We start from the raw sequence: 22,276 nt of genomic DNA on the forward strand, positions 1-22,276 counted from the left end.
CTCTGGGTAATACCTCGTTTGTAGTCGTCGGAATATCGTATCTTCGGTTCTGGATAGGTGTGGGTGAGGTTCTGGGTATTGTTGGCGCCAGTACCAGTAGTGGGCGAGCATGTCGGCGTATTTTCGCAGAGGCAAGAGCTTGACGATGTGTTCAGCTTGTAAGCTTACTCCTTATTCGGAAACGGAACCTTAACGTTGTGAAACTTCGTCGAAGGGTTGGGTCAATGTGCTAGGTACGGCTATGCACGATGAAGTCTGAAATTTTGAACTTCGTTGATCGGCACCTTTCGGGTTTATGGTGGGTGCGATGACAAGACATCAAAACAAGACATCAAAACACAAATTAAATGCGTTCGTGCCCATGGGCGTCTGTGGGATTTTGTCTTGAGGGGGGCAAACCCGTTGCAATGGGGGGAAAGGGAGAATAGGGAGAGGGGGAAATTGCTGGTGATGTTTGTGGGGGACAAGTTCCCCTTTGCACAGTCCCACTGCCGACGCCCATGTTCGTAACTAGAACAAACGTGAGACGTCCTTTCCTTGAATTCAACAGAATAACCACGCTATATCTATAGTCTACCACTGCACAACGGCATTCAGTTGTGATCAAATGCACGCGTTTGTCAAAGAAAAGTGCTAAGCACGTATAAGCCTGTTAAAAAAAGAGCCGTCGCTGCGCTTGTGACGGCGAAACGCGCATAGTCGCGTTCCCAGAGACTTGAGACTTTTCTCTTTACGTTCTAGCAGCCTGTACGAAACCTCAGTTGTTTCTTCGCGTGTGCTAAGGGTACTATTTGCCCACAGACGTGACAAGAGCAAGTTTTTCGGGGCGCGGACAGGCAAGAACAAGCGAGAAAAAGCAGATACACCTCACGAGCGCGTATCAACCTCGTAGCTGTATATCACGTGCACACCGTAGAAAGACGGCAGCCGGCGATGCAGCAGTCGGGAAGCTCAGTGCCTATAGACCCTTTCATCGTTTAGGCCTTGATAACAACTTGGCATGTTTTCGACTGTACTGCGCATGCGCAATTGAGTCCTCCTGTCGAGTACGCCAGTTAAACTGGTACTAGCGCAGCTGATTACTAAATCTGCTCCCAGTACAAATTGTTCCCTGGACACGTCTATTGAAAACGTCTTTACAGTGTGCAGATGAGTGAGCCTGGAGGTTTTGACCTCAACCCCAGCCGACAAGTTGGAGATTGAGATTGGGTGGGAGGTTCAAGCGAAGCCTAAGTTCTTAGCTTAGCTTCCGTCGTGCATAACATCGTCTTTACACTCCTGTTGTTTACAAGAAAGAGCGCTCAGACATATGGAGGAGGAAGACAAGACACCACGCAGAGCTGGTGCTTTATGTTGCGCTAGGAAGAACACACTTGGAGCAGACGACGTAAAACGGTGTCACCAGTTTCCTAATGGTATTAGGCTACGATACTTCGACTAACTATTTCTTTTGAGTTATGAATGCTGGTTTTCACGGACGCCATACACTCACGTCTACATTCTTTCGACCTGCTACGTATAGCTGCGGTTTTCATTTCACAAAGACGAATATCGGTTGACGAGTTTCAAAGTTACTCAATGGATAACTTCTAGCACCCGCAGACAAAGCTGGATCTTAATATCCATTTCTGCGTTCTCCTGAAAACACTAAGTGGCTACTCCTAAACTTTGCAAGAATTTAATCTGCTTTATTCTCTCATCACAGATCTGTCCTATTAATCCCGCATTCGCCACGGTGCATTGTTTGCGCGTGGCAAGAATTACAAAGTCTGCACGAATTGTTATTGTCGTAAAACTTAGCAACACTAGTTGTTTATGCGATTCAGAAATTAGAAAACTCGGAAGAAGCTATGAAACAGTTATGCTAACCTAATTATGAAACATAGCAAAATGGCTTCCTAAGAGCTTTGACGCACTCCCGGCAATTGATATTTTAATATACCTACACTGGATTGCAGAGGTGAAGCCAAAGCGGGGGGGTCCCCGATTTTTGGCATTTTCGCCCATTGTATTTGCACCCCCGAATGCAAAAAGTATAGCAAGAAGAGTGTAGGTTTGCTGACAAAATGACTGTTGACCAAAAGAGTGTGCGCTCGTATTTTTATGCGGGATGCAGCTTTCCGGCTAATGGCAGTCCTTTCAGTAGTGATTACTCTGTAGTTATTCAGTGTAACGCAATATATTTTCGCAGAGCTAATATTGGGGGCAAAAGCTTTCTTTGCGCGCAGTTTGAAGTTCAGCACGTTGCGCGACCGAACTCCAGAGCCATGGAAAATATCTCATAGAAATGCACGCGGAGGAAAGTTTGGCAGCGAATTACACAGAAAATATTCAGAATCCTGGAAAGTACCCTTATTGTTTTCGCGTTTAACACGACTTCTTGCTGTATGCGAAATATGACTTTCCTGAAATGGTTTTTCTACGTTCCTGAGAGGCCGGAATTTTGAGCGAGAAAGCTGGGGATGGTAGGTATTACATTTAAAAAAAAACGACTATCTTTTCAGCTTTATTAAACCAGAAGATGTACTAAAACGTGTATTTATTCGCAGGATTTTTTCTTGCTGCTTTTTTATGGCAGCGTATAACAGCCCTCGAAAAAGATTTCTGGCTACGCCGCTGCTGCATTAGCAATTACAAAGCATCTTACATGGAGACGGAAATTCTTATTGTGCCCAGCACTGCCTGCATGGGCGCAGGTTTGGTCGGAGCGTAGCTACACACATCTTTGCTGTAAAATATACATCCAAGCCAAGCGACACCGCCGAAAAGTAGTATGGATGTATATATTCGTTTTCGCTTACTCCCCTTTGAGTCTGGTTTTCCAACGTTCCAAATTTTTGTGCAGCCAATGCTGCCTACGTGACCCGCCCGACTGGACTGATCGGCGGAAAGGTTCTTTCAGCTTACCTTTGTCTTCGCTTTGCTCTCGTGACGGAGCAGTGTCGTGTTGCTCGAGGAGGCGTCGGGTTGCGTCTGCGCGTCTCGCCGTAACATTGTCTTTGTCTCCGGTCAGAACTCCCCGTCGATAAAGGTATCCAGTGTCTTGCAGACGCGGCTCGTTCGAGGCATTCCGGACCATTGTGAGGATTATGGGAAGCGTGTATATTGGAATTAGCACGGTAATTGGCTTCATAATGGGCTTGGCTGATAACGTCTTCATCGTTACTGTGAAGATACGTAGACTGATGTAAAAATTCTGAGAAAATTCTTGGTTGACGCCAGTTGAAAATAGACATGCGCTACAGTAATAACAAATTAATATAGTAGCGTACTGTTTTATTTTCTCCTTCTTTTCTTTTTTCTTTTCAGGACTACGGGATCCTTTTTCGTCTACGATTCGTCTGTGATTTTGGGCGGGAAAAGTTCGGCATTACCAAGAACTTTCAACTTTCGCAATCCTCCATGAAAGCACATTTCAACTGTTTCACTGTTGTTTTTAGAGAACACACATAACAATATTCTGTAAAAGTTGTACACGTGTAACAGAACCTCTGCATCGCGGTCAGCCACAGCTGCTAGTCGATGCAAGGTTCATGATGGCCAAGCAGCTGCTTCTGTATAGGGTTTATCGCGCTGCACATGTTCTGTCGCATATAAATACCTAGCTTTTACGGATTATTCTGTTTATGTATTCTTCTAAATTAGCGGTGCAACGGTTAAAATGCGCTTCCATGGGGCGTTGTGAAAATTTACTGTTATTTGTAACAGCCGGCTTTGACGTAAGGATGAGAGACGAATTCCATACTCAAAATTTCCACATGTCCTTGTGCTTTAAAAAAATGAAGAAAGAGAGAGAGGGAGAGAAGCGAGAAAATGTCATTATGTGATGTTCTTATTGCTGCAGTGCGTAATTTATTTCCTTTTGCACCTTAAGTATGTTTACACTTACCAAAACGTTACAAGCCAAGTTTCCACGAAGCTAATGGCTATCTGTAGTCTTCCTACATTTCTCACGATTGCGCGCGTTTGCAGCGGCAACTTTCCTTCTAGTTTATTTTTGCTTAACTAAGGCACTATGAAGACAAAATACGGGTTTTGCCTGATTCAAATGATAGCTTTGCCTCATCAATGATGATGCCAAATTTAACGTAAACTTCAAAGAATTAGTTTAGATAGAGAAAGCAGGGGAAGTGGCGGTGATTGCCAAGCCGCTTTCTCGCGCAGTCCTTATGACGTCACAGGCACGAACGTCCTTACGACGTTCGTTCCATTGGCTGCCGTCGACTAAGGCCATCGCGAAGAAACATGACCGTACAAGCAGTGGTACCCCTGGTAACATTTGAGCGTACCACTTGAATGCTAACGCGATGTTAACATTCTGATAACTCTGTTTTTAGCATTCCCCCTATTACGTCACTCCTAATATTGCGTAGCGCGAAATTTGATTTTTTAAAATAACGGACCTTTTTGTGCTTGTGGATACAATGTGTTTTGGTGCCGTAATAGAGTTGAGCGAGTTACCAAAGGCCTCTTATTTAAAAAAAAAAATTGGTGGATCCATCGCATATAGGTGGAAATAGACGTAAGGCAAAGCTTTCATATTGGCATGACTGGTTTGAAATGAACTTACGTGTAACAATCTATGAGAGTGTTACTCTGTTTGACGTAGTTGCTAATCTTTGGGAACGGTGGGCAGTGCGAATGCGCCGACAAACACAAGATGTGACGAGAAACGTTCAACTCGAAAATTCAGCTTGAACGAAAACCACAGGACTTAGGAAGAAAACACGGACACAGTGCGGTTTTCTTCCCAAGTCCTGTGGTTTTCGTTCAAGCTTTATTTTCAAGTCGATATGAACCAACTCGCCCAAACCCAAGCAATTCTAAACGTTCAACGCCTCAATCTCCTTGGCGTAATTTTGAAGCAACTGGGTCCTCCTCCGTCCCTGTGCTGCCAGTCATTTCCCAGGTGGGCCCCTTGGGCGCGGCACAGCGGTGGCGAGCGTTATTTCGTGTAACTTGCACAACGATATTCCCGCCTTTCATGTTGGCGATCCTCGTGCAACGTAGGCCGCTTTACCGAGGAAGGTGCGAGGCTGTCGGGTAATCACATATATACCTGACCGCAGCGACGGTGGGAATGTGATTGACAGCAGAACTTCGGGCCCATTCGCTGCACGGAAGACAAGCTTGAAAGGCGCCTCCAGGGAAGAGAGACCGAGCCTTTAAAACGTCGTGCAACAGTGGTGAAAGCGTTCTCGTTTAAGACTGAGTGACATATGCGCACCCGCGCGAGCCAAGCGGCTCCACGGATAGAAGACGGTTCCCGTCCGGTGATGCTTGGGTGGTTATTTATGTTTACCCGCGGCTACAAGAGCTAGGCTTTGAGGTTGTGGTACTCAAGTGTTTTATGCGCGCTGGGAGATCAACTTGTTGGTGCTCAGTGATTTATGTGCTCTCGAACATAGACTCTCAGTTTAACGTATTCGCTTTTATTACCTCGTGTGCTCTGCAATAGAATGTAAATGGTTGTATGAAGTCTTCATTTATTTTTATCGCATCAACCACGTATCGACCTCTTCAATTGGGGTTGATTCACATGCCGGTGCTGCGCCACCGGCCATGTGGATCAACCGGAGCCTGCACCATGGCAGTTTCCTTATAGAAAGGACGGACACGGACGAACAAAGCGTAATATTTACTGCGAAAAACACATAGCGGCCGAAAGTTGTGCCGGATACCTCGCCCAGCCGTCGTCTGACGTAAAATACAGATATCCTCGAACACTAACACCTCGAACTCGGCATCTTACCCCCGCCCCACGACAGGTTTACCAAGTAAGAAGCCACCACCTACCATCACCTACCAACCAACACCACGCGCTCCCCTTACGGCCTTCGCAAAACCGGCTCGGCGCATGGGATTTTTTCTGACGCGTAGTTGGGGCGGCTGACCGCACGAGGGCAGCACCACCTCACCGGAAGGTCCGCGTCGCCGCGTCTCCGCGCAAGGGAAGAGAAGGCAGCTTGAGCGTCGACAACATAACCAGTGAGCTTTCGCGGTGGCATTTCCGCGTGAAACGGGGCAGTTGGTGTAACTGATATGGCCCACATTTTTCTTGTTCTGGTATAAAAACGATATACACGGAAGGCACTGTCTACGCAATAAAAACAATTGATTGATTGTAGGGTTTAACGCGCCGACGCAACGCAGGCGATGAGGCGCGCCGTAGTGGAGTGCTCCGGATTAATTTTGACCACCTGGGGATCTTTATCGTGCGCCGAAATCTCGTACACACGGGCGTTTTTGCTTTTCGCCTCCATCAGAAAAGCGGCCGCCGCGGCCGGGAATCGAACCCGCGACCTCGTGCTCAGCAGCGCAACGCCTTAGCCATTGAGCCACCGCGGCGGGTACGCAATAAAAACAAAGCGAAAGTTGTTCGCGTATATACTATATTTGCTTGCAACAATATTCCTGACTTGAGGCGCACCGTGACACAAAGTTTTATTTTATGCCCAGCTTTACACAATTTTGGGAAAAAAGTATATCCCGTATGACTATACCTGAATAAAAAAGCAACACTCCTCACAAGAACTGCCTAATGTAGACGTGTAAAACGCAAAAAATAACACCAAGGACGAAAAAGGACGACAGGCACAAGCGCTACTTCCGACTATATTCGTACCTCAGGGATGCGGGTTCGAATCCCGGCCACGGTGGCTGCTTTTCTGGTGGAAGCGAAAAGCGAAAACGCCTGTGCGTTTGAGATTTCGAAGGATGTTTAAGATACACAGATGGTCAAAATTAATCCGGAGCTTTCCTCTACGGTGCGCTTAATCGCCTGTGTAGCGTCGGCGCATTTAACCTCATAATCAATCAGACAGCATTTATTCGTAAAAACGCTCATATATTACACAAAAAATGCGCACATCAGCGAACAATTAGATTCCACAGCGTATGTAACCATCTGTCAGGCGACAAAATGGCAATATGTTCTGACACAGCTCGTGTTCTTAAGTACAGATAACGACTAGGCAACAACCAACCACTGTGTGACACCCGGTACCACACATAAAAAAAGAAGAAAAAAAAAACAAGGCATATAAAGCAGGGTGCGGCCGTTTGGAACTATTCAGGGGCAAGATACCCAATTTATTTGGCTGATAAACCGAACGACGGTATACATATGGGAGTGTGACCAAGGCGAGTCATCTACAACGCCAAATGCTTTCTTGTGCGAGCTGGTTTTTCTGCTTTGCTACCCTACAGTCTCATTAAAGAGAAGCGTGCATTCGCATTTCCGGCAATGTGCACTGAGTTGCAGTGTACATATAAAAATATATATTCCTTGTGAGCTGTAGTGTTCCTACCCCGTGGTGCGAGTTTTTCCGATTGATTCCTCGGAAAAATTGGCGAGTCCTGCATATTTATATACAGCTTGGCAATTCTCCTTGACAAATCGTAAATCCGATTGTTGAGTGTATAGCAGTTCGACGATGATGCTTCAACTGACCAAATAATGCTAGCTTGTTTGAAGGCAACAGCACTACAATATAGCAGCCACTATGCTAATGTAGCGATTTTAAGTACTTCAATTGAACCTGCAGAACACGAAGCCATTTCTCCACATTGCGGTCGATCTTCACGACATCTTTTCATGGCGCCACCAATATTTTTCGCCGCTATGGGTGCTGGCCAGCGTTAGTAGGTAAAATGCTAGCAGCTTACTCGGCAACAGCGCATATTCATGGGAGGATGTGCAACCATGCACTTTCCGCGTCACAAGTTGTCACTCATGTGGCAGCAACCGGCGCTGCGGCGCACACACTGCGCCTGTGAACGCGCTTGGCGGCGGCGGAGCAACAGTGAGCTAGCAGCGCCACCCCCAACTTGCGGCGGCAGGCAGCAAGGCGCCTCAATGCGAAGGCCGTAAGGGGAGCGCGGGAGGAGGAGAGTCGAGTCCGGCCGTGCCAACACCTACCCGCACGGCACCCTCCTCCACGCCATTCATCCCACCTCCTACTCCGCCACCTGCAAGTACTGTCCCCAACCCTGCACACTCTACCAAATGATTTGGGCGTGCTCCCACACACCATCCCTCTCCCCTACTCCCTCCCCCAACCATGAGCAGTGGGATTCCGTGGGAAGGCATGCTAGCCAGCCCGGACCCCGGCGATCAGCTTCGGCTGGTTGAAAGGGCCCGCCTGGCAGCGACCGCCCAGGGACTTCTGGACTGAGAAGACCCCGCATTGCCATGACTCCAGAACTAATGTAAAAATAAAGTTTTTTCCTCCCTTTTCTCTTATATTAAAACTTTACAGTCGACATTAGCCAAGTTGTAAGTTGTTCCACGTTGCAAGTTGCAACTGTGGAACGAGTTGCAAGTTGTTCCACAATGGTGTAAGTTGTGGAAAATGCATCTTAAAGGGGTCCTGAAATGCCTTCCGCCGATGCATGGATGTACATGTAACCAGATAAAGCAATGTATTAGCAATCTCCTCCGGCAAGAATTTTGTTAAAGCGATGAGTATTAGCTGAGAAATCGTAAATCAAAAACCGCGCATAATCGTCGCGCCGTATTTTCTCCTCCTTTCAACTGTTTCTTCGCTGTTGGCCTCCCCTCCCATGATGCTCCGCTCCTCAGCGGTGACGTACTTCCTCTATTGCGCTCCCACAGACTGCCGTCTGCTACGCGCCAGCTCTTTCGGCTTTTTCATCTTTGTAGACACCATGGACACTCCTCTAAAGGCTGGAAAAGTGAACGAAGGACCTGGCCGCATGTGTGCGGCCTGGCCTTGCCCTTTCGCGGTGTACGTAGCTGCCGTTGGTATCGGCGGCGAATTCGCAGCCGCGCGGGGAGAATCGTGCGCTCGTTCCCTTTGGTGCACCGCGCACTGTTTATCCAAAAAGCGCGGTCTCAGATGTGGCCCCGCTGGTGCCGGGTGTTATTTTGCGGTGGTTGTAATTCCTACTACCGGCGGCATGTGAAAAAAGACATTTTCAACCGACACAGAACCCGTGCACAAAACGCGCCGGATCGGATCGCTTTATCAGCGGCGATGAACGGGATGGCGCAGAGCAAACCAACGCCGCACTCGATCAGCGAGAACCCGTGTTCTGGCAAGCTGCACCCATGTGTTGCATTCAACACTGACGGGAAAGCGTTTGTTTGCACTTGTTTGGATAGTCGTAAAATGTCCAAACACTCCGGCACTACGCTAGCAGATCAGCCGGCGAGACATTTCGGAAAACATTTGACAGATGGCGCCGTATGCATTAGTGTGTCGCTACGCAAAACTGATGAGACGCTCTACTAAAACAAACTCCCCTCGCGGTGTTTACGTAGCGGGACGCAAAAATTTAGCGTTTAGCGTATGCAAAGGCCACAAACGCTGTACTAAAACTCTATTAGCAGCAAAATAGCGTGCGTATGTGAGACCGCTTGCGTTTACAAAGCTGCACGCCGAGCGCGTACGTTTCAAACCTAGTGACATCGTTTAAATACACTGGCAAGCACAGTGTAACGTAGTCAGATATCAACCGTATGCTCAGGCGACAAGCAAGAGCTTGTTTTATGTGGGGCGGAGATTGCGCATAAAGGCCCGTTCGCACTTGCGACGAAAGCGAGTGAAAGCGGCAGGAATTCCGTCGCTTTGTCGCGCGACGATCGTTTTTGTCGAATGGTCGGGACAAATTTTCGTCGAGCGACAGAATTTCCGTCGCTTTCGCTCGCTTTCGTCGCAAGCGGGAATGGGAAGTTCTGCCGCTGCCGTCTGCTACGCAGCTCGGAGGTAACCGCGCGATCTGCTCGGGCCGGACGAACGCGCACACTCCCGCACGGCAGCGCCCCAAGCGGCAGCCGTCCGCGTACATCGCTCCCGGCGTCCGCCTGGAGCCCGCCCTCGGCACACTAGCCAGTATATTTCAGGCACTATAATGGAGGACATATTCTTTGCTTCCGATGAACCTAGTTCTTTGCCCCTGTGTTTTTAAATACGTGAAGTGGTTAGCACGTCGTCCTCACGCAGCTCTGTATCGTCGTAGCATCGCTGATTGTCCGAACGAAGCTTGCAGCTAAGCCAATGCAGCGACCGAAGCTGTGTGTGTGTGTGCATCGCCTCCTGTGTGTTGTGGACGCCTTCGTTTCGCGATGAAATGCGACATTGTACTTCCGCTGGTGGATAGTGCTTCCCATGGTCTGGATTATCTTTCTCGAACGACGTACCACTCAACCTCGCATGGGGTATGTGTAGTGTGCCTGGCTAAAAGCCTTCTCGCTTGCGCGCCAGAGTTGTGACTTGCTGTTCGTGACTTGCTGCTCACCTTACACCCGCAAACCGGGTGTAAGGTGAGTGCCGAATTTACGACGGGCAGGAGGAGGCAACCCATCGTCTGTCAATCGCGGTTCAGACTTGAAAACGCATGTTGTGACGGTGCGTTCGTTCGAAACGCATCTCTGGATTGTTTTGAAGTTGAATAAAATGTACGCGTCAAACCCGGGCATTCGGCTCAGGGCGTTCTCTGCGATTGCACCAAAGAAGTGCCACGGGGCTTTCTTTATGGTACGTACTCACGTAAGATAAAATCCATGTCGTGTTATGGCCGTGTTGCATTCAATACAAACGGTTAAGCCTTTGTTTACACTTGTTTCGTTTGTCGTAAAATGTCAAAGCACTCCGGCACTCCGCTGGCATATCAGCCGGCGAGCCGACGCTGAGCAGACGACACATCTCTTTGCCGGAAGTGCGTGTAAAAGCCGCCCAATAGCAGGATTTCTACCTCGTGACGAACATCAGGGAATCGATGATGTAGACATGTGAAGATGGCGGCGTCCAAAAACACGAAGGAAAGGGTGAGAAAAGGGCGACAAACTTTGCAACAAAAGTGTGAGCTTTCCGCTGCGCGTAAAAGAGTAATACTTGGCACAGGTGACGTTGACGACCCAATCTAACGATTGCGCTAGTTCATTTAGTGTGCTCAAAATGCCTTTCAGGGCCCCTTTAAAATAATAAGTGTAAATGCATGCGCGTTTCTCGAAGTAACTCTGCAGCACCTAATTACCTTCTTTAAGACGTCACTCTAGAAACTGTCTTATCTAATAAATACGTTGGCGTGCTCAGCCGAGGCGATGACAAGTCCCTGTAGCTCGGCCACACTTCCAGCGAAGGTCGTCGGCGAAAACCAGCCCCGAAAGCGTCCACATTTGGGGAAGTCCAGCTTCAGAATAGGGCAACGCGCAGCCGAGTCCCGACGCAATTAGGGCTTTATCTAGCCCCGCTACGTACAGCACGTATAGCAGCGGGGAGAGCGGGCAGCCCTGCTTGAGTCCTCGGTATAACGTCCATGGCTCTGTGTGGACTTCTCCGAAGCACTGCGGGTGTATACGCGTCGCAGGAGGTCGATTCATTTGGCTGGCATAGCCAGCTCGCTCATGTGTTGCATCGTAAGGTCGTGTGGGACGTTGTCATAGTAACGTCCAGAAAGCACGTTCCTTAATTCGTTCAAATTTCTATGCACTGAGAGAGTACAAACGTGAGAACACCCTGCTGCGCCGTCTCGTGAGTACTTCCCTAACTTACGCGGCAGGCAGCCTAGCAGAGAACGCTGGTGAGATGGGGATTTTGTGATGTGCGCAAGAAGTGTTCCATTGTGAACTGTGCAAATGCTTACTCTAATCCTCGTCTAGAAGCGAATTTGTCTCGACGTTTAGTACATCCCTTTATAACCAGCGAACACGCGGATACGCAGTGTGCGTCGCGTGAGGAAATGCTTGTTTACATTTCCTTGTATGCTGCCACGTGCAAGACGAGGATCGTTTTTTTTTTCTTAACATGGGGCCGATGGAACCAAATGGTAGCCGGTGAAGAGGACAAGGATACCCGGTGCTCATTTCGTTGGCAGTAGGCAATCAACGGATCCAATACTTCCGTCATACGTGCCTACGATTTTCCCACCGACATAATGCTGAAGACAAGCAAGTCCGACAAAAATTGCCAGTCTGTTTCCTGTATTTGCTATTTATCGGGTAATATTTATCCTGGCTCGAAATCTTGTTAGCCATTGCGAGCTGGGGGAAGGAAAATTTTCTTCACTACAGTGCGAACATTATTGTGGTCTTCTTTTCTTGTGCACGGAGATTTTTTTTTTTTTTTTTTTTGCGGGGGAGGAGGCATAGTGGCTTTCTGACCTTTCCTGCAGCTAACGACTTAGCGATGAACACCTACGAGTTGATGCGAGCGTATTTTGTTGAGTACTCTGAATTGCTATACCTCCCTTGTTTTCTTTTTTTTTCTCCTATTAATTTTAACTGCGCTGGATCCACACCGCGGAGGTATTTTGCATCTGCCGCGTTTTTTTGTGTGTTTTTTTTCTTTCATTCCTGGCTGCGGCTCCGAAATTAGTTCAATGAGAACTGTTTGTGGATTAGCTATATCGACAGCTTACTCCAACGAAGACACCGCTGAAAGTTATTTATGTAAGAGGAAACTAGCGTTCGATCACAACGCTTGTCATCTGTCCTGGTGCTTGCTTATCGTATGTGTTTTGTCCAAACGCAATGCGCTAAGCAGAAAAGCAAGCACAGATTTTCTGATTGGTTAATTGATTGATTGAAGGTTCGCGCCGACGCAACGCAGGCGATGAGACGCGCCGTATATAGTGGAGGGCTATGGATTAATTTTGACCACTTGGGGTTCTTTATCCTGCGCCGAAATCTCGTACACACGGGCGTTTTTGCTTATCGCCTCCATCAAAAAAGCGGCCGCCGCGGCCGAGAATCGAACCCGCGACCTCGTGCTCAGCAGCGCAACGAAGCACAGATTTTCTGCACACACCTGAGCTAATAACGAAACGATGGTAAAGAACCGTTGATTTTCTTTGTAGTTCAAGTGCACGCGGTGGACGCACATAGCGCGAAGAATACAGCAGCCACCTCTTTCAAGGTTACTTCCGCACGCCTTTCTCGCTGATAATCTTGTTGATATCACCCACGTAAATTTGTTACGACAATTTTCTCAAAAAGTAAGCACGTTCTTTTTTTTCTGAGGTAAACGTGTGTTGGTTTATAAGTCCAGGAAGCGCAAGAACGAACCAGCCTGCTTCTTTTATGCCAAGCTTTAGGGGCGAACCTCCTTAGGGGCTGGGGCTCTGACGTCTCCTGTCGTCGTCGTAATGATCGTCTCATGTAGTCATGGTGCTAAAACACCGGGAAACTCGTTCACGCCTCGCGCTAGAACGTAAAGCGTACTAAAAAAAAAAAAAAAACACCGCGACACTCCTTTACGCCTCACGCTGGAGCACTTCGTAACGCGCTAGAGAGCTTCGCGCTTCAAGAAGAAGAGACTTTTACAGAAAAACTGCAGACCTTTACCCCCAACGGTTTCATCTCCGTTGGCAAATACTTCAAGGCGCCAAGAATACACTTATGCACGTCATGCTTCGCCCATCCCCACGTTTCACGTTAGTGGAGATGGCCCGGGATTTTTTTAATGTCAGGCGGGACCTTGCTTCAAGCAGTTGCACTAACATTCACAAAACTTTCAACTTTCAACTTTCAACTTTCAAGTACACAGCGCTGAAGTAAAATAAAGCCGGTTGAAAACTTGAATTGAAATGGCGTAAGGCTTATTGTTAACAGGGTTTACGCTTGCTTGACGGGTGCAGTCACCTTTGACAGCTCGAAGGTCCGTGCGTCACCGTATTGTTCCGACGCGTCGAAAACGTGCTTGCTCTTGGGAAGACTGTTGCCCTTTCCCTCATTCATGTCAATAAAAAATTTATAGCTATCAAAACGGTGAAATTCCGCTTGCTTGATAATAGTGTTCGCCAGGGCGGAGCCGTTATGTAGTGTTACGAATGGGCTAGCGCCGCAGTACTTCCCCGCATCACTCCTCGGCTGTGCGGCGAAGCCACTCGTGCGCCTTCGAAAACAGGCGCATTCATGTCGGCAACAAGTTGCGACAAAGCCTCGTCAGACGCTTCGCTCTCTGCGCATTCGGCGGCTGCCTGCGTGGCTCGTCTCCACGCTCTTCAAGGACACAGAGGCCCCGTCGATCGCAACGGAGTCCTCCTCTCTCCCCTCTCTCGGACTCAACGTGCCCGAGGCTATGAACAGCTTACGAACTCTGGAAAGAGTGTAGTGCGTGTTCCCAGGCCTCTCAAGCTTGGACGTTCCCTGTCTTCCCTATAGGCGGCGTAAAAATCGACGCCCCACGTGACCAACCTAAAGCGCTGTTTTCGACCATCAAGCCCACCAGACGGCGCAGGCAAAATGTTACTTTTGGTATAGAATACAAAACATTCATTCCGTGACTCAAAGAGCCCACACAGTTCGCTTACAATGTGTTATTTAAAAATACTATTAACAAGTTCCGCATCAAACATCCGTTGAGCAAAAATGTACGCAACTTTTTACGAACAGCCGACTGGTGCACCACCTCGTTTCTGAATTCGCAACCACAAAGCCGCCAATTCAAATTGAAACCGCTGCAACGGCCGACCGTTTCAATGTGCGCGGAGCACCGGTTTCGTGACTGTTATTGCTGTTATGTGCTTTTGCGTCCATCAGTTGTTGAGAGGACTGGCAAAACACGGGAATTGAGTGCTTGTGGAATGACAAATGTGGGAAATTCCGCATCGGAAGGCAGCTGTCGAGGCCAGAATATTCGATTCTTCCAACAGAAGGTGAGTGTTATGCACTCCGCTAGAAAGACGGTGCAAAGGAAACCGTTGTCGCCGTCAATACTTCATTTGTGCCCTTCGTTCGAAATCTTAGCGCAAGTGAACGAGTTGTTATGGCAAAAAAAAAAAATGTTGTCACGAAAGCGACGTACAATTGCAGCGATCGAAATGAAATGATGTCCTGGCCTCTGTAAACTTGCGGATGTCAATAAACGATTTGTTCTCACTTGCTGCTCACTGTGGTCTGTGCCAGTCGAGGCCATCTGGTCACCTGGCGTAACATCACTTCACTAGCGCGGCGCAAGTAAACACGCGACCACGTGCCAGCCAGGAGCCAGCAGGAGCAGCCACGGCCGGACTCGACGCCCCTTTCGCGCGCGGGAGGAGGAGAGTCGAGTCCGGCCGTGGAGCAGCGAGCCGGCGGCCGCCGTGCGAGGGCAGCCATGTTATTAAGGAGCTCAAGCGGCCTGTGCAAAAAGCATCCGCCATGTTTACAAAGCCGTGTTTACAGCGCCATCAAGCGGGCGTACTGGGTAGTTCACGACGCCGCCACTACGCTTTTTCTGGCACTACAGGCAAAGCTAGACCTTTGCTTCTCTAAAATCCTCCCTGTTCTGTGGTGTTCCAGCGTGTTGGCGTTTGACCGTTACCGCTTTCGGGTATAAATAGAGCTCCCAAGCGTTGTAAACCATTCCTGTTAGAGCAGCGAATCGATGTTGTCGCTCTGCTCGAGTCCTGTATTGTAACCTCGCCCGTCGGGGCATTGTTCTTTGGCTTCGGCTCACCTCTCGCTATAAAGTAAACAGTTACGTTAGCCTACGGCTTCTGGACTTCTTCACGGCTGCAACAGCGGCTGGCCGCTCGCATCATACACGCTACCACTCGTATGTCGGAGGCCACGGAGCTCGGATCGGGTGCCCCCGCCCGGTCGCAACAACTGTTGGCAGCGGTGGGATGGCAACTTCGTAACACCTGAAGCCAGCGGTGCGAGATCCAACACCACGGACGTCAAGGCGGCTTCGGACTTCGCAGAATTCACGGCGGTCAAGGGTGAGTGCGGGACTTTTCTTCACTGAGTTTTACCAGGCTTCTGAGGATAGCTGGTAGGGCGTGCGTTTTTGTCGCGTGGGTTATTCGCGCAAAACATTTTTGGAGCAGTGGGAAAGCAGTACTCTAGACCGGCCATGAATTTGAAGGCGTTGAAAAAACCGCAGTTGTTGGAGCTTGCAAAAGAGTTGCGCTTGGATGTTACGGACGCGCTGAGAAAGCCAGAGCTGATACAGGCTATACTCGCTGTCGGGGCTGACGATGAGGAGCTGTCGGAATGCATTGAGCTGATCAATGGCAGGGAGACCGCGAAACGTCAGGCCGCCGAGGCAGAGGCTAAACGTCAGGCTGCAGAGGCAGAGGCTAAACGTCAGGCCACCGAGGCAGAGGCAGAGGCAGAGGCTGAGCGCCAGCGTGAGGAGCTCGAGAGGCAGAAACGACAGCAGGAACGCGAGGAAAAAGAACGACAGCACCAGGAAAAGATGCGATGGTACGACCTCGAGCTCGAGCGCCTTGAACAGGAAAGAAGGGAGCTCGAAGGAGAGAGACTCCAACGGGAGAACAAGAACCTAGAGCACGAAATTCAACTCTTGCGCGAAAAAGCGAAGTTGAGAAACCCAGAGTTAGAATTGTTGCTCGAGAAAGACCTCGTTGTCGAGGAAAGCACCGTGCCAGCGCTGCCAGTAGCAGACGCTCGGGAGCGCGAGTCGGAAGCGACCGTTGCTGCCCCGCAGCGCGTCAAGGTTGCTGAGAGAGATAACGACGGCGCATTAGTTCAGACTGTCGGCAGAGGCGGCAGAGGGCAGTGCGTGTCCACTGAGTGCGATAATGCGTTGGAGTTTGTTTTGGAGATCTCGGCGGAGTGTTCGGACGGTTCAAATTCGCGGGAGGCCATGGAAATGGCTACCGGTCTGAACATGAACATTTCGCGAGATAGCGAGGTTTCGCTGGAGTGCGTAAACCATGGGGCTACCGAAAGACAACACGAGTCCGCTGAAACGGAGGTTGTTCCTTCGGACGGTAGCACAGAAACGAGCGACGTGGTGGCAAAGCGTGCTGCCGAGGCAGCGAGCGGTTTGCACAGCTCAGTTGGGAGTCATGACGATCTCGCCACTGAGCAAGCCGATTCCGTTCTGCCACCAGCTCATGTAGCTGACCTCGAGCAACGGCCAGCCGAGCTCGTAGAGATTCAGGTGTCGCGGGCGGCTGAGCCGTCTGAGACGGGGCAGCCGGGATCTAGTGTAGCCTTGACAGCCGCAAAACAGAACGAAAACACCCTTCGGTGTTCGCTTGCTGAGACTGTCGCTGAAAGCGCGAGGGACGCCGAGATAGGGTCTGTTGGAAGCTACGAGGTGTCTGAAGAGCTCGTCGTGCCCGTGTCACTCCCAGCTGATGCTCCCGACGATAGGCCAGCATCGGCGGAGCTAGTTGAGGTTGCGGTGTCGACTGCGGCTGAGCCGAAGTCGGGAACCGATCAGCCTAGAGGAGAGAACGTAAACACGTTCCGATGTTCGCTTGCCGAACGCGTTCGCGAAAAGGCGAGCAAGAAGGATAGAGGGAAAACTTCCGCGCGTGCTTGCGGCGCGTGTTTCAGTGCAGGCACGCGAAGGGGCAAAGCCGTGAGCTCGCATCGCGCCAGGGGGACGCCGCCTCCAAGAAGGAGTGCGCGCCTCTCATTTGAACGATGGAAAATCCTTCTCGCTCCTCCGCGCGCTCGACTGTTGTCGAAGCGAACGACCGGAGTCTTTTCACGCGGTCGCAGCAGTCTCTTTCAGAGAACGGGCGCACCTAAAGTGCGATACAAGGGGAAAACTCGGAGCAATGATGAGAGCTCGAATCGCGGCTCTCGGCGCGAGAAGTGGCTTGTAGACGCCTGACTTTCTCAAGTTCATTGTTTTTCCTGAGCAGGTTTCGCCCTTTACGATTGCAATTTTTTTGTGTGGGACATTTCCAATCACGCGAAATGTCACCTTTCAGGTTTGTCACTTGTCTAAAGTACTGCTGGGCAAAAATATAACTAGAGTAGTTAGTTATTAGCGTACTTTTTCGCAACTAAAAGCCTGGTACAGCTTCAGTGTGGATTTGTCTTCGCACTTGCCGGCGATGCGGTTGTGTCTTCCTGTGTTTTTCTGTTGCTTGCCTGACCAAGCCAGAGACGTTCTTGGGGAGCCACTACTCGTCCAGTGACCCGCCCGGTGAAGCTCCAGCACAGTGTCGTACAGCCCAGGCCTGGAGTCGAGCGTCTGCCGAACACTTCACTTCGACAGTATCCCTCCGGACAACGGTTGTAGACCCTTGTCCATCGGGATCTCGGACCCCCGGCGGAGAAGCTGTTACGAATGGGCTAGCGCCGCAGTACTTCCCCGCATCACTCCTCGGCTGTGCGGCGAAGCCACTCGTGCGCCTTCGAAAACAGGCGCATTCATGTCGGCAACAAGTTGCGACAAAGCCTCGTCAGACGCTTCGCTCTCTGCGCATTCGGCGGCTGCCTGCGTGGCTCGTCTCCACGCTCTTCAAGGACACAGAGGCCCCGTCGATCGCAACGGAGTCCTCCTCTCTCCCCTCTCTCGGACTCAACGTGCCCGAGGCTATGAACAGCTTACGAACTCTGGAAAGAGTGTAGTGCGTGTTCCAGCGTGTTGGCGTTTGACCGTTACCGCTTTCGGGTATAAATAGAGCTCCCAAGCGTTGTAAACCATTCCTGTTAGAGCAGCGAATCGATGTTGTCGCTCTGCTCGAGTCCTGTATTGTAACCTCGCCCGTCGGGGCATTGTTCTTTGGCTTCGGCTCACCTCTCGCTATAAAGTAAACAGTTACGTTAGCCTACGGCTTCTGGACTTCTTCACGGCTGCAACAGCGGCTGGCCGCTCGCATCATACACGCTACCACTCGTATGTCGGAGGCCACGGAGCTCGGATCGGGTGCCCCCGCCCGGTCGCAACAGTAGCGAGGGAGAAAGCGTAAATTAATACTAAAGAGGTTAGCCTCACAAACGGCGGTGCTTGTTATTTGAGATGCAATGAACATAGTGAGGCGAAAAAAGAAAAGAAAAGGGGAAGAAGTACTCAGCAAGAATGAATTAGAGGGAGAAGAAAATGAGATCAGTTCGGAACGTTAAAAAGATATACAGCACCAGGAGAAAAAACTGTGGTTGATTTCTCTGTCACGGGGATCCGTAAAACACGAAAGTGAAATGTGCAGCGAACTCTGCCGTTGAGCATGATTTGCGGGTCGGCGGCTGTCTTGTGGGTGCGCTTGGCGAGCGGCGTCCTGCTGGCGGGTCGTTTCGGAAAAGGTGTGCAGGCGTCATTTCCGTGATGGATATGACGTCAGTGAAATCCTGGTTCATCCCGGCATAAAACACTTTCCTGTATAAATATAAAACCCGAAAACGAACAACCCGAAGTATAACGTACTCTTTTGTACTAAAGGTCGCTCCCCCGCAAGAAGACCCTGTGTGCAGGGGTGCACCCTTTACAGGCCGCTTGATTCGTTGTACTGGCGTCACTTCCGTGACGGATATGACGTTAGCGAAATCTTCGTGTATCGGGGAATAAAACACTTTCGTGTTAAAAATGTAATAATCCCAAGGTTAAAGAACCTCGATTAATCCCGAGTCAGACAAAAAAGTTAAAAGAGCCTTTGTCCCTCGCGCCGCGTCAGCGTGATTTTCCCACGGACCAAGAAAGTGATGCCGTTCTGAAGAGTTTGCGCGTAGCAGTCGCACAAGAGTTCTTTCCGCTGTTTCGCGTTGAGTTGTATGCTGCGGGCAGTAATACAAGACATGCCGTATGTCTTCTCTCACAGAGCACACAGAGCAGAATGACGAGTCAGCCCAGCCTATCTTAAAAAGAAAACTACGAGTGAAGGTAACGTTCAGGCGTATAGTCGGTGAAGGAGATTCTCAGTTTGCTTTTGTATACGCATCGCGGTAACTGGAAATTGCACTGAGGGTCAATCGCGTGCAGAGGAAAGGGTATCTTAAAAGAAACCTGCCAAGCTGACAGCTGCAGTTTCAATCCCAGTGCATTCACGGCCGTACTTCGGTCTTGTCTGGAATACGGGATTCCAATAGACACATGCGCTTCCTTCGCTGCTGCGTTAGCGACGACGTTCCCCTGTATGCCGGAATGACCTGGCAGCCATTGAAGCGACATGCGGTCCCCATCTCCTAGTCCAAGTGTGTGCAATGCGTGTAGCTTTCGCACAAGTTGGTTGCAGCAGTGGGATGGCTTCATCAGTGCTTGCAAAGCAGGCCGTACGTCGGTAAAGATCACCCATTGCCAAGCGGGACTATTGGTGATATGAAGGAGTGCCGTCGTAATAGCAGTCCACTCAGTGAAAGTGGACGGCGACTTGTAACTGAGTTGCTCATTCACAGTTAGGGCCACCGACGGAATCCACACTCCAATAGCTGACGAGTCAGACTTCACGGACCCGTCTGTATACACGTGAATGTGGCCAAGATAACGTGAGCTGATGTGTTCCAGCGTAAAGTATCGTAAGGCTGGCTCAGGCAAAGATGATTTCTTGCCTATGTCTGGAATGGTGAGGCATATATCGCACAGTGCAGCTTTCCGTGGCGGAAAGGCAAGCTTGCTTGGGCGTTCATAGCTGGTCGGTAGAAGGCGCCATACATAAGAGGAAGACACCTGTGCTAGAGGATGGTGAGCACACCGGGTAACGTGACGGAGGCGGGGGCGAAGGAACTCTTGAGCTTGGAGTGTATGGGCGGACATACACCTTGCTTCGCCGAGAGTTCCATTCGTGGATGTGCACCTTGGAAGGGCCAGACAGATCCGCAGAACTTGAGCCTGAGCACTCTGAAGTTTAAACCAATCAGGGTGCCTCGATGTCAAAGCGTGAATCGAGGCACCCTATATAGAAGCAGTACGAACAGTGCCGGGCGCTTCGTCTCCATGCACTGTTAAAAGGGTTACGCTGTCCCATATTCAAATATTATGCCAATACTGCGCTAACAGTGATTCCAACAATTCAAAAAAAATGTTTATTAGAACGAAAGCTTTCTTATCGCCTCGCTCGCTGGGGTAACTGGGGCCTCGCCGCTGCTGTGCCACGTGAGTAGGCGAAGGTGCAACGTCTGCTTTGCCTGTGATCGATCGCGCAGCGCCGGATAGCTGCCTGCGCATGCGCTTCAGCTGAAGCGAACCACGTGACTATGCGAAGGTTAAACGGCTGCTTCGCAGGCGCTTCGTCCCCCATCACGCCATCGCCGGCGCGCCCCCTAGGCAGTCTGTGGGTGCCGTTCAGCGCAATGGAAAGGATGAATCCAGTCGTACTGCAGACATAGATATAGCTGGAGAGGCAGACTGCGAAATTAAGCAAAGGCAGACTTTCACGAAACTCCGTGTGCATATTCTTTGCTTTCGCTCGTGGTACCCAGGTTTCGAAGGGTTAAACCTGAGCCATTTTTTGCCGTCTGAAGTATAGCGAGGTGGCAGCAACGAGATTGATTCAATGGTGTTTTTTTAGTAGTGAGCAAAACTGCGACGCACACCTTTTCGTGTATTGAGACTTCTAACGTTCTAAGAAAAAGGTTGCGCGATCGCTTAGGCGTGCAAGAGAACAGCTGCTCACCCACGCGCTTTCGATGCGAGCGGTCTGGCGCCGCTAACTGGAAACGAAAGGGGGAAGAAGACCGAATCGTCGTTCCCGCATCACGAGACGTCTTGCAAGGTGTTCTGGAGCCCAGCCCTCCATTGTGTTGCCCAACCTCGCTGCTGTTGCGGCCGGGTAGCCTTCGCGAGTGCTGTATGTACCCGTACATCGTCCCTGTTTTCGGCCGAAACAGCGAGGGGACCGCTCGACGCGCGGCCCTGCCGATGACGCCCGCGTTACGTCAGCCCGCGACTGTGGGCTTCCCTCGTGCCGAGAGCGCTCCCGCTTCCGCCGAACTCAGCGAAGCGCGCTCCACCACGTTCGAACACTTTCGCACGGGCAGACGACGCTCGCCCCAGCCACGCGCGGCGCACGAAAACACGCGACCCCCGTTTGGGTGGTCGCGGTGCCTTCGATCGACGACCAGTGAGTGGGTCGCGCCGGCGCAGCGGCACAAGCGCCGTCGGGCGTCTTCCGACCTTTGCACGGCTGCCTTCTTCCGGGAGCGCACGCGTCTGCGCAGTCGCGGCCGCCTTTTTCGTGTACGTTTCTTACTTGAGCGGGGAGAACACTCGTTGTACGGCCGGCTGCTCCCTGCAGACGAGGACGCGAAAAGAGCAAGTGTGGGGGAGCGGTGCGGGGCACCCTGACGTCACCGGTCGGGGGCTCACCTGACTCCAGCGACGGCAGACCTACCTGGTGGCGCACCTGCGAGACCGCTTCAAGGTGAGCGCGCGTTCATTGGCCGCCGCGCGCCGAGGCCATCTGCATATCTGCGCGCCCGCAGACTAGATGGCGCCACGAGCGCGCCACCCCGACCCGCGCCGGGGACGCAGACGAGTTTTTGTTCCTGGCGGCCGACTGTAAACATGGACATGGCGCCGGGTCGTCGGATTATTTCCAGCGGAGGCTGTCCTTCCCCCTTCGCCCTCCCCCGCTGACGGGCTTTCCTATGACGTCAGCGCTCAAGGTTGTTTGTAAATCTGTGGCA

The 22,276-nt window shown here is 50.7% G+C and overlaps 1 protein-coding gene across 3 annotated transcripts in view; it reads right to left on the reverse strand.

Annotated features, from left to right (window-relative positions):
• Positions 1-22,276, reverse strand: part of LOC144151631 (uncharacterized) — a 109,624-nt gene that overhangs the window by 17,519 nt on the left and 69,829 nt on the right. Inside the window, exon 1 of one of the 3 annotated variants that reach the window (XM_077682745.1) lies at positions 21,982-22,109. The exons of 1 other annotated variant lie outside the window; for it this stretch is intronic. Coding sequence is in view for 1 of the 2 variants with exons in the window: in XM_077682744.1 (XP_077538870.1) it covers positions 2,908-2,994 (87 nt within the window). In the remaining variant the exon portion in view is untranslated. Of the gene's footprint in view, positions 1-2,907; positions 3,179-21,981; positions 22,110-22,276 lie in introns of those variants that run through there. One more of the 3 variants, XM_077682744.1, reaches the window with a different exon arrangement.

Source organism: Haemaphysalis longicornis, unplaced genomic scaffold, assembly GCF_048455015.1.
Source record: "Haemaphysalis longicornis isolate Haplotype H1 unplaced genomic scaffold, Haemaphysalis longicornis Haplotype H1 scaffold_9, whole genome shotgun sequence".
In the NCBI taxonomy this organism is placed as follows: Eukaryota; Metazoa; Arthropoda; class Arachnida; order Ixodida; family Ixodidae; genus Haemaphysalis; species Haemaphysalis longicornis.